This window comes from Thamnophis sirtalis, unplaced genomic scaffold (assembly GCF_051295495.1).
Source record: "Thamnophis sirtalis isolate CommonGarterSnake01/CBP01778 unplaced genomic scaffold, rThaSir2_p1.2 scaffold_4, whole genome shotgun sequence".
NCBI classification, from domain to species: domain Eukaryota; kingdom Metazoa; phylum Chordata; class Lepidosauria; order Squamata; family Natricidae; genus Thamnophis; species Thamnophis sirtalis.
The window spans coordinates 127,083,107-127,095,748 of NW_028261384.1; the positions used below are offsets into that span (position 1 = coordinate 127,083,107).

The window sequence follows — 12,642 nt, forward strand, 5'->3', positions numbered from 1 at the left end:
CGTGTCACCTCCCCGCTGTTCGTGACCAGCCAGGAGGGGCACGGGTCCAGTATGCAAGTGGAGGCACTCACCGCTCCCATGGCCTTGTCCACTTCCTCAGGTGTGACAAGTTGAAAATCAATCCATAAATTCCGCTCAAGACCTTCCCCCAGTACCTCAACTGGCTCTGAGCAATTGAAGTCCAGGTCTGTCCAAATCCAAGCAACTTTATCCGCTAAAAACTGAACAAACTCTTCAGCTCTACCTTGTAAAGGGTCACCCGCATCCCTCCCTTTCAAGAGGGCGCGGGTTATTCTAAACAAAGTGGCTGGGCATGATTCAGCGGACGCAATCAGAGCGGCAAAATATGCACTTTTTGACGCCCGTATTGCCATGAGATAGGCTCTGATAAAGCCTCTCATCAGTGCTCGGTCTGACTCAGATTTACTGGCCCTCCAGCGGCGCTCTAGGCATCTCTTTGGCGTTTCATCTCCCGGAGTTCCTCAGTAAACCAAGGAGCTCTCCTGGATCCGCTACCTCGGAGAGGTCGTAAAGGTGCAATCCGGTTTAGAGCCTCCACCGCCGCTGAGTTCCAAGCAGCAACCAAGGTCTCCACCGGACTGTGGATGAGAGTATCAGGAATAACACCAAGCGCTGTCTGAAAACCCAAAGGGTCCATTAGATGCCTGGGGTGGAACCACCTAATTGGTTCCTCTTCCCTACAGTGGGGGATTGGCCTCCGAAAGTCAAGCCTCAGTAGGAAGTGGTCCGACCATGACAGGGGCAGGATCTCAATACGCCTCAAACCAAGATCACGACTCCACTGCTCCAAGAGGAATACGAGGTTGAGTGTGTTACCAGCTGAGTGAGTCAGGCCCCGAATTACTTGGGTCAAGTCCATGGCTGTCATGGAAGCCATGAACTCTTGTGCTCCATCAGAGTACTCGCTGAGCAAAGGCAAATTGAAATCCCCCAGCACCATAAGCCTGGGGAACTCAACTGCCAGCTTGGCTACTGACTCGAGGAGCGAGGGGAGGGCTGTTGTAACGCTGTTGGGAGGCAGGTACATTAACAACAAGCCCACTTGACCCCCCCAAGGTCCAACTTCAGCAAGGACTCACACCCGACAAGCTCCGGAGCAGGGATCCTACGACGAACTAGAGACCCCCGGATAACAATAGCCACTCCCCCACCCCTTTTTTGGGGTTGCGGCTGGTGAAGCACCTGAAAACCCTCTGGGTGCATCTCAGTGAGGGGGACTCCTCCCTCCGGACCCAGCCAGGTTTCAGTAATACATGCCAGATCTGCCCCCTCATCTAAAAATTAGGTCCCGGATGAGGGGAGCCTTGTGAACCACAGACCTGGCATTTAGCAACAGCAGCCTGAGACCAGGGCCCTCTACTAATCATGCCATTTGGCCTTGGAGTGGAACTAATAGGGCCGGAAGGAGGGATCTCTGCAACGTAGCGAACCTTCCTTCCCTGGTAATGGCTAGCCCTAAAGTTCCCACCATATCTGCCCCTCCCTGTTATGACTGTAATGTTCCATCCCACTCTGTGGTCCCCCCACCCTCTCCCATAGCTACCGCATTCTTCGGCAGGCCCTTCGAATCAGACATCCTAAGGCTGGGATTAGGCCTAGCCCCCCCCCCCCCTAACACTTCTGCAGAGCACTCAGTGCAGGAGGTACCCGATTGTGGTCCCGGCCTTCTCAGACATACACAACCATACTACCAAGCAATCCCCACAAAATGATTTAAAACACAAATACAACAATATAGGTAATAAAAGTGGGCACATTCATTCAACCGCACTCATTCCACACGCTCTCACCATACAATAAAAAATCGTGCTATAGTGCAAAATTGGATTTGTGCAAAAATGTCCTGGTAAGGGAGAGGAAACTGATAATCCAATCTTCTCCCATGGGGAGAGTAAAGTCCAAGAGTCTGGAGTAATTAATGAGATATAGCTAAGTTGACATTAGCATTTTTTCTAGCTCTTCCAGCATTCTGTTGTTTTGCCTTTTTACAGAATCTAGCGATATGTCCCTTAGCTCCACAAGAAAAACATTTTCGAACAGTATAGGCAGTAGAAGGTGACTCCTCATGTTGTGGTGGTTTCTCTCTCAGTTGTTCCCTCTCCATCCTTCTTCTTGACTCTTCCAACAGTCATGCAGTAATGTCCGTGAATGTTAGTTCATTTCGGGTTAGGACTTAAAGAGAAGATACAAAAATATCATAACTCTCATCCAGTGAAGAGAGTATGATATAAACTTGCTGTAGCTCAGAAAAAAATAGTTCTTTTTCATGTAGCTCCTGGAAAACACCTTTCATAAAGTTTAAATGAGCTAACATATCTCCACCTTTCAGAAGACATGCCCTAAACAGTTTGCGTGTAAGATGTATGTGTGCACCTACAGTGTCACGTACATAAATCCTTTTCAAATTCTCCCAACATCTTGCAGCAGAATTTTCTCCATGAATATGTACTAATCGTTGGTCATTCAATGTTAGACCAATTATACACAACACCCATTCGTTGCTTCGTTGAAAATCTGCCATCTTCTTGGTATCATCATCGTTATCTGGATTCCAAACAGTTACATCCAGTGGATTCTGTACAGCATCCCATAAACCTTCCCTACGCAGGAGTACACTGAACTTCATAGACCAGGAAACATAGTTTGTTCCATCCAACTGGGTTATCATTGATAGGCTTGTTGATGGGTCGTTTGTCATCTTCTCCAGGATAGTAACAATCACTAACAAAACAGCTGCCTGTATGCGGTATTGTGTATCAACACCAACTCTCCTTTAGCTACATCTGGAATATTCTGGACCCATAACCAGTGTTAGGTAAGCTCTCCATTGGGAGAGCGAGTACGTTCAGAAAAGCGTTGTGAGAGTTGTGTTGGAGAACACACAAACCAGCATACAAAGACACTGCAGTATAAATAAGCTTTTACTTTCGTGGAAATAGAGGTATCTGAGTCCATCAAACAGTCCAAGTCATACATGGTTAAGACAGTCATCAACATCTTTCAGTTAAGGGATAATCCAAATAACATAATCCATAATCATACAAACAGTCCAGTACACAAAGTTTGCTAGCAGTTGCAAAACTTACAATAACTCACGCTGATCACTATATGGCACTTCTAACAGCCAGCTTCCAAACACTCAGATCAGATCAGCATCTAACAGTGATTCTGGCTCGATCTTTTGGCCAATTGAGGAAACAGCAACCACTCACATTTTCAGCATGATTTAAAGAAACAGGTACAGCATTGTTATATGATTTATATATTGCCAACCCAACCATTAGATTATATTCCTAAACCCCCAAAATGCAATGTGAGCACCCCCACATATGCGCCCTTCCCCCTTGTACATGCATGGCAGAGACCCAAAGACAAGCTGGCCGGCAGGAGGCACACATGCATGCGCAGTGGAGCTGAGCTGGAGTGACAGCTGGCATGCCCACAGAGAGGGCTCTGCATGCTGCCTGTGGCATGCGTGTCATAGGTTCATCATCATGGATATAGGCCCTTAACTCTGAGCCTCTAGTAAACTGCAAGAAGTCAGGAGCCAGGATATAGTTACAAACTGCAATCCTTGACTTAGGAACACGACTGAGGCCAAAATTCCTGCTGTTAAGTGAAACATGTGTGTTTCCCCATTGGCTTTGCTTGTCAGAAGGTCACAAATATGATTTCACGCCCCAAGGATACTGCCATTGTCATAAGTATGAGCTTGTTGCCAAATTTTTTGATCACCTGACCATGGGGATGCCGCAATGGTCATAAAGTGTGAAAAATAGTCATGAGTCGCTTTTTTAAGTGCTGTTGTAACTTTGAGTGGTCACTAAATAAACTGCCATAAGTTGAGAGCCACCTGTACTGCAAGGTTATTTCATGCTATCCGAATCACTAACGGTCAAGACAAATTGGCACCCGATATCATTGGATTTCAAGGGAGGCTGGACTTAGGTCTCTTACAGGATTGTAGAGACTCCATACTAATGACGCATTTGACCCTGCCCTCTGGTTCAGCTTGGTCATCTCCTACATTCCCCCATTTTAAACCTTGTTCAAAGAAGCAGATTGTTGACAGGTGCCCTGCTCCTCCTCCCTGTCCTCCCCTATTATGATTAAGGACATCACCAGGTTGCCACACAACATCTGGGGTCATGCCTAGGGTAACATAACTGTGTCCAGTCTGTTGTACTGCAGAAATATCAAAACCCAGACTACTGACTCATGTTGCGAACTTAATCATCCAAGAAAAGGAGTGGGAGAAAAAGAGTAACCAAGGCCACTCTATGACAGAACTCACTGCAGGGCTGGACAAGAACATACCTCCGAAGTGCTGATTGGATAGAATAGCTCACTTAGTCCTGTTTTATGCCCAATGATGGGGGAGAGAGAAAAAAAAAAGAGAGCAAGACTAAGGATGCCATGTAGACTTTTCAAGAATTTGTCACAAGGGTTTATGGAACATCAGCCCTTCCTTGGGGATATATACATGTGGCGTTCTCTACATTAAAACTAATATATTTGTCTTCAAAACCCTGACTAACCTAGAGATGGCAGCAAGGAGACATAATTTTTATCTGCCTTTTTGCTGCCACCAGTGGTCATTCTGATGTTTGCAGCCTTTTTGACTCAGTTCCTGTGATAGTGCCTTTCCAGTGGGCCAACAATAGAGGTCTGACTCAGTGAGTAGACAATGGGTTTAAATATTGTGGGAATAGGAACATTGTCCCTGTGCTCCATCCTCTGTCATGGCTAGAAATTAAAAGCTTTACTAATTGTTTTTAAGGGCACATTTCTAGTTTAAGCATATTATGGTAAATGGTGGGGTGCAATTTATTTTACCACCGGTACGCTCGTGTACACACGCACAATCGTGCGATTGTGTGATGCTTCTGTGCATGCATGGAAGCATCTGGGTGGGTGAGCAGAGTCTTCCACCACTGCCACTACTGGTTTGCCCAATCTAGGGTGAACAGGCAGCACCCCATCTCTGATTATGCTGTCCAAAAGAAGAAAACTAGGATCCAATCTTGGTTGGTCACCAGGACTAGAGTTTTAGTCTTCTGAGTTTTCTTCTGGGCCCGACCTCAGAGAACTTGGTAGAGATACGTTCCCTGAGGATAATCTCCATCAGTGGTGGCCGCCTGTCAGTTTGGACCACTTCGGACAAACCGATAGTTCTGATAAACAGTTGGCTTTGCCCACCCAGCCCTACACTATACTGTTCTATATTTCCTTCTTTCTGGCTCAGCTGATTCACGCAGCACAGCTGATTTATGCACCTCCACTGTTCTACTTACTGGGGCTGCCTTAGAAGGTAAGCAGCTGAGTTTCAAATTGCTGGATTTTGAATGCCAAAAGCGGGAGGAGCACAGGGGGGTCGTGAGCAGGCATGCCACACCCACAACCCCAGCATTCACGCACGCATGACCCCCATTTTTGGGTGTGCTTTTTTCACCCTCCCCAGGCTCCAGAGGGTTTATAGGAGCCTGGGGAGGGTGAAAACAGCCTCCCTGCTGTTTTCAGGAATGGACTTCCGGTTTGCTTATAGGGCCAACTTTAGCCTCTGTAGCCTTCAAGGGCCTTCCGAAGGCTTCCCTGAAGGCTCTGGAGTGCAAAAAACTATCCTACGAGCTCGTAGGGCATTTTTTGTCTTCCGGAGCCTTCAGGGGTTTTAAATCTTGAGGACAATAACGTAGGAGACAGGCAAATGACAACAAACCCCCATCTGACAGCTATTTATACCAGGAGCTGTCAGACAGGGTACCAATGAGAACACCGGGTTTCTCCCGCCAGCTGGCAGGTGCATCCTGGCCAATCAGAGGCACTTTGCACAGCGCCATCTGCTGGTCAGGACACAACAATAGGCCTTCAGGAGGCTTGTGTGAAGGCTCCGGAGGGCAAAAAAAGACCCTATGAGCAAACTAGAAGTCACTTCCAGTTTGTTTGTAGGACCATTTTTAGTCCTCCAAAGCCTTCAGGGACCTTCAGAAGGTTTCCCTGAAGGCCCCCGGAGGATGAAAAACAGCCCTACGGACAAACTGACCTCCAGTTTGCTTGTAGGGTCATTTTTTCCCTCCGGAGCCTTCAGGGAAGCCTCCTGAAAGCTCCTGAAGGCTCCAGAGGGCTAAAACCAGCCCCACAACCAAACTGGAAGTATGTTCCTAAAGTTTCTACGGTTTGCCCGTAGGGCTGGTTTTTAATGCTCCAGAGCCTTCAAGGAAGCCTACGGAGGGCAAAAAATGGCCTCAAAAGAAGGCCGAAGTCAGCTGGACAGTGTGCGCATGTGTGCTGGCCAGCTGACAAGGGCAACGCCTCGCATGCGCTGACAAATGGCTCCGGATGCCACCTGTGGCACACATGCCATAAGTTTGCCATCATGGGTCTAAGAGTTCAGAAGACTAAATGTCTGGTCCTGTTGATCGACCCAGATTGGATCCTGCAACATTATTCTAGAACATGGATATTTACCTCTATTCATAAGAAAAGTAGGCCTTAAAATATTGTCCTAGATTTTTAAAGGCAGTGATGGGCTACTTGATCTCAGGACCACACACAGAATCATGGATATAGTTCCTAAAAAGCCTTTCCCAACTATTGGTGGAGAAGGTCCTGGATGGAGGAAATCATCTCAGAGAACACATTTACCATATTTTTTGGACTATAAGACTCACCAGAGTATAAGATACACCATGATTTTGAAGAGGTAAATTTTTTAAAAAAGCTGCAGGCTTCCCAAACTCTCTACATGCTTCATTTTTGCAAAGGGGGGCCCATGCAGAGCTTTGGGAGGCTTGTAGAATGCTCTTGGGGGCTGTGGGGGCAAAAACAAGCACAAAACGGCCAATTTTTCACCAAAACAGGAAGCTTATTGCCCCCAAAAGGGGAGCATGCAGAGGTTTTGGGAGGCTTGTAGAGTGCTCCTGGGGAATGGGAGTGTGCAAAAACAAGCAAGAACAGCCTGTCCATTTTTGCAAAGGGGGTGATGTTTCGGCAGGCCAAAAATGCTGTATTCAGTGCATAAGATGCACCCAGCTTTTCACCCTCTTTTGGGAGGAAAAAGGTTCGTTATTTATTTTATAGTTTCACCTGTATCTTCTATGGCTTTTTTTAAAAACCATTTTGGAACATGCCAATCTTTGCAAAAGTCAAATTTAGCTCCTGAGTCACAAAAATTCCTGTTTTAACTCCTAAATAGGACAAAATTGGCTCTTCGGGTGTTGTCCTATAGCTCCCATCCTCCTTAGCTATGCCTCATGATGGGATAATGGGCACTAGAGTCCTTATTTGTTAGGAAGAAGACTTTGAAGAAGTTTCAGGTGACTATTCTGGAGATAAAATGAGATTTCTATCTTGTTTCTTCCTGGCTATGTAAATTCCACCTTTGTCAATTTATCTTCTCAAAGGTGTGGGAAAAATGAAATCACTAAACCTCTAAAGAGATTAATCATTCTACCAATGCCTCCAATCTGCCTTACCTGCTTCTTAAAGAAATGCAATAGGAGATTAAGAAGATGAGACCGTTGATAGTGAAGAAACTCCCACCGACAGCCAACAATCGAACCCATCTAATGCCTAAATATGAAGAGAGAGGAAAACACGCTGTTTGTTTGTTTTTTAACACAAACTTACCACATCCTTCACTTCTTTTAATAAACAGGCAAGTATTCTTGTTCAGAATCAGATTAGACTGATTATTTTTGGCTTTTCTAACAAACAGTGCTGATGCATCATTCACAAAGCAGCTTCGGTAAGCTCTGTGGTCTTGCTATCATTTTTGATCTCATTGCAATCTCTTACACCTTCTTTCTGGGCCAGCTCTTCAGCAGCATGTCCCAAAAGTGCTTTTTCAAGAAGAAACTGGGCTTTCTCAGTTTTTCCTTGAAGGTGTTTCGCTTCTCATCCAAGAAACTTCTTCAGAAAAGAATTTGTTCAGAACTGAAGAAGCTTCTTGGGTGAGAAGTGAAATCAGAGGTGGTAGGGGCGGGGAGTTTTTGGTGGGTGGGAGTGTTTTGGGGGATTGTCATGTGTGTTGGGCCTGGTCTTCTGGCCTCATGTGAATTTCGTTGTATAGGTATACTGTGTATATACGTACAATTACAATAAAGTAAATTTAAATTTAATTTAATTCAGCCAGTTCTGACAGGTTCTGGAGAACCGATAGTGGAAATTTTGAGTAGTTTGGAGAACTGGCAAATAAGATGACCCTGCCCCCGCTGCCTCCCAGCCTCCCAGCTGATCTTCTTTTGTTGCCCTGAACAGGAGAACGGAGCTGAAAAGCAGGATAGTGGGGTGGGGAGGGAATGGGGATTTTGCAGTATCCTTCCCCTGCCACGCCCACAAAGCCACATCACATCCACAAAGCCACACCCACAGAACCAGTAGTAAAAAAAATTGGAATGCTATCACTGAGTGAAACTTCTTCAAGGAAAAAACCAGAAAAGTCCAGTTGCCTTTGGGACAAATATTCTCAGCCTGGATAGGCTGAGAATTTCCATAGATATTCAGCAGCGTGTTAGAAGGGGAAAAAAAAAAAAAGAACATGGGAACCTTAGAAGCAAATTACCTAGCTGGTCAATCAAGATTGGGTTGCTGCTCCTAGAAACTACATTTCTTCCATGGAGGTTCTCAACGTAAGCACACCTCACGGTAGTCACATGCTTGTCTTTCACCTCAGTTAGATTGTGTGTATAGGAGCTGTTGACGGTAGCTCTGATCAAGACAACCATGTTGTTTGCCATGAAGCGAAACTCCTTGATTTTATTAGCTTCCGGTGGAGCTGTGCATTCCATCCTGATGGACTTTCCGGAGTCAAAAGTCGTGTAATTCAGCGACGGAGCTGGTGGGGCCGCTGGAAGAAAGAAAGAAAGAAAGGCACGTGTTCATCCCTGTCTTCTTCTTGCTTGCTTTTCAGCTTCTCCTCAAGGGCAAGTAAGGAGCACATAACATAGAATAGTAGAGTTGGGTGGGGACCTTGGAGGTCTTCTAGTCCAACCCCCAGCTCGGGCAAGAGAATTCCTATACCACTTCCGGCAAATGGCTGTCTAGTGTTCCAATATTTGAGGGGCTCCTACAAAGGTCAAGCTTTTTTACAAAGCCCCAGAACACGAGACCAGAAATAATGGATGGAAATTAATCAAACAGAGAAACAACCTAGAACTTGCATGATTTTTGACCTCGGAAAATCCGTCAGACTTGTTTTAAAAAAAACACCAGGGATGGAGGACCCACAACTTCTGGATGCAAGCTATTCAGAGGTGGGTTGCTGAGGGTTCTGCCCAGTTTGGTGAACCCCCAAATGCCATCCCTGGCTGGCTCCTCCTACCCCTCCCTGCCCCTCCCATGATTCTCCATGCAGCCAGGTAAGTGCAGGCCCCATGTAGAGGCTCGGGGGAGGGGAGTAAAATGAGCCTGCCCAGAGGTTCTGGAAGCCCACAAATAGCCTGTTTCCAGCCTCTGAGAAAATAGGCCTGAGGGAAGCAGTTTTTGCTCTCCCAGAGGCTCGAGGAAAGCTCCGGAGCCTGGGGAGGGTGAAAAATGCCCCCCTCCCCATGATGCAGGAGGCCGACTAGGCCATGCCCACCATGGCCACGCCCACCCAGCAACAGGGCAGAGAACCCATTGCTGCAATTTTTGGAGCCCACCCCTGAAGCTATCCCATTGGTTTATTGCTCTCATAGTTAGAAAATTTCTCCTTAATTCTAGGTTGCTTCTCTCCTTGGTTAATTTCCACCCATCCTTTCTTGTCTTGCATTCTGGGGCTTTGGAAAATAAATTGAACCTTTCGTCTGCGTAGGATCCCCTCAAATTTCGGAACACTGCTTTACACTTTCCTTTGGGTGAGGAAGGAATGAGACACCCGTTTTAGTCTCAAATCAGACATCACATTAAAACATCTTATTTGACCTAGATATATTATCCCTTCAATTTGGCAGTTCGAATCCCTCGTGCCATATAACGGAGTGAGGTCTCATTCCTTTTCCCAACTTCTGCCAGCCTAGCAGTTCGAAAGCACATAAAAATGCAAGTAGAAAAAATAGGAACCACCTTTGGTGGGAAGGAAACAGCGTTCCGTGTGCATTCTGCATTTAGTCATGCCGACCACATGACCACGGAGATGTCTTTGGACAGCGCTGGCTCTTTGGCTTTGAAACAGAGATGAGCACCATCCCCTAGAGTCGGGAAGGACTAGCACATGTATGTGTGAGGAAAACCTTTACCTTTACAATAACTTCAGAAGCTATATATACTTTCAGAAACCCTCTTAGAATTCACTGTCATGGTTGTTCCCACAATGAAGTCAGTTAATCAATCCATTGTGATGAAATCAACAAGGAATCATTCTTGTCAGGGACGTGCAGTCACTAGAGGCAAGGGAGGCAGAGCCTCCCCAGTCTCCTGAGAGAAAGGAAAGAGTTTTAAATATTTTTTTTAATGAATTAAAGCCAGGATAGTTTCTACCAGATTTCAAGTCACAGTGGCTTGGTGTCAGATCTCAGTGTTAACTAGGACGAGGCGAGAGAACTCGGGGCCTCTTTTGCTTAAGGAATTTTTCGCCTTTTAAAATAGCAATAGCAATAGCAGTAGACTTATATACCGCTTCATAGGCCTTTCAGGCCTCTCTAAGCGGTTTACAGAGAGTCAGCATATTGCCCCCAACAATCTGGGTCCTCATTTTACCCACCTCGGAAGGATGGAAGGCTGAGTCAACCCTGAGCCGGTGAGATTTGAACCGCTGACCTGCTGATCTAGCAGTAGCCTGCAGTGCTGCATTTAACCACTGCGCCACCTTGGCTTTTAAAAGTTAAGGCGGAGTTAAAAAGCAAAAGATTTAATATGCAAAAGAGGCACTGATTTTCCTGCCTCCTGATCTGGGAGCAGCGAATCATGTCTTGCACTTGAGCGACTGCGCAAGTGCAAGGGTGATTCTGGAGAGGTTTTTCTTTGACCACTAGCTGCCATTTCTTCAGCAGCCAGCCCAGCACCAAGCAGGGAGGACGAGGAGGAGGAGGAGGAGAAGAGCAGTGAGCCCTTGTCGGGTGGGGGTGGCTGGCTGGCTGGCTGGCTGGGAGGAGAAGAGCGGTGAGTCTTTGTGCTGGCTGGCCAGCCGGCCAAGCAGGGAGCAGGTCGGGTGGGGGTGAGTGGCTGGCTGGCTGGGAGAAGAGCGGTGAGTCCCTCCCAAGAATGTCAGCAGGGACGGAGGAGGCGGGGGGCGAGGCGGCAGAGCACGGCAGCGGCGAGAAGCAACACCCCCACCGCTTTGTCCAACAGGCATCTCGCGTTTATGTCCATCATAAACGCGAGACGCCTGTCGGACACAGCGGTGGGGATGTTGCTTCTCGCCGCTGCCGCGCTCTTGCCTCACCAACGGTATCCCTCACCGCACGTCACTGATTCTTGTCATATCTTAAACATTCCCTTGAAGCATGGCATCCTTACCAAAAACCTATAGAGACTTTTGTGAATGACGACTATGAACAATTATCACTCCCTGCAGCAATTCCATTTACGTTCTCTCTGTTCTTACCTTTGCTAATCTACCTACCTTCTCAAACATGAGTTGACATGCACAAACACAAAGGCAGATGTATGAAACATGCTATAATTAAACAGAATTGGTCCCATTTTAATAATCTTGCAGCCAGTTGTAACTAAAGCCAGAAACTTGGGATTTATACAATAATACAATAGCAGAGTTGGAAGGGACCTTGGAGATCTTCTACTCCAACCCCCTGCCTAGGCGGGAAACCCTATACCGTTTCAGACAGATGGCCATCCAACATCTTCTTAAAGACTTGCAGTGTTGGGGGCATGTATTACATTGAGCCATAATTTAAATCAAGAAGTTGGTTTTGCTTAGTATACCAGCCATAAATGTGGTTGGCCCCAAGAGGAAGAAGCTCTGCATGTTGCAACATCTATCAACTGAGTTACCAGATGAGAATGCTAAAATGGCCAATCCTTTGAGATAGCTGTTAGAGAATATCTCCTTCCTTCCTTCCTTCCTTCCTTCCTTCCTTCCTTCCTTCCTTCCTTCCTTCCTTCCTTCCTTCCTTCCTTCCTCCCTCCCTCCCTCCCTCCCTCCCTTCCTCTCTCCTTTCCTTTCTTCCCCCTTCCATCTTCCTTCCTCCTGCCTTCTCTGCCTTGCCTCGCTCTCTCCTTCCCTTCTTTCCTTTCCTTTCTATAAAATCTCTCTCTTTCTCATTTATCATCAATATCGCCTCCCTTCCTAGCTGCAGGATTTGTTGGTTTTCCTTCCCAGTACTAAACCCAACCAGGTTGCCTTTCCTTGAATTAGAAAAAAATGAAAGAATCAGTATCAAGAAAGAGCAACTGGAATTTGAAAAGAGTAGTTTAGTTTTTTAAAAAAGGGAGGGGGGAATAAGTCAATGTAACATAAGTCAGTGTTTTGCTGCCACCTGGTGATCAGAATGTGATACATCTATATCTTTCACAACACAGGTTCTCTCTCGCATACAATACATACACTGACAGACAGACAGACTTTTCACAATTCCTTTTAAACAGTAAGCTATTTGCTAATATACAAACTTATCACTCAGAAGTTTCCAATAGTAGCCAGATTCTCTTTTTTTCCATTTTGGTTGACTGGTGGCCTCCCTTCAG

At 46.3% G+C, this 12,642-nt stretch overlaps 1 protein-coding gene across 3 annotated transcripts in view; it reads right to left on the reverse strand.

The window, feature by feature from the left end:
* Positions 1-12,642, reverse strand: part of LOC106549399 (uncharacterized) — a 39,338-nt gene that overhangs the window by 3,956 nt on the left and 22,740 nt on the right. Inside the window, exons 4-6 of one of the 3 annotated variants that reach the window (XM_014067055.2) lie at positions 8,582-8,866; positions 7,494-7,590; positions 4,339-4,376 (exon numbers count right to left, since the gene is read on the reverse strand). In XM_014067055.2, coding sequence (XP_013922530.2) covers positions 4,367-4,376; positions 7,494-7,590; positions 8,582-8,866 — 392 coding nt within the window. In that variant the 3' untranslated portion in view covers positions 4,339-4,366. Of the gene's footprint in view, positions 1-4,338; positions 4,377-7,489; positions 7,591-8,581; positions 8,867-12,642 lie in introns of those variants that run through there. The other 2 variants (XM_014067046.2, XM_087712036.1) reach the window with 2 other exon arrangements.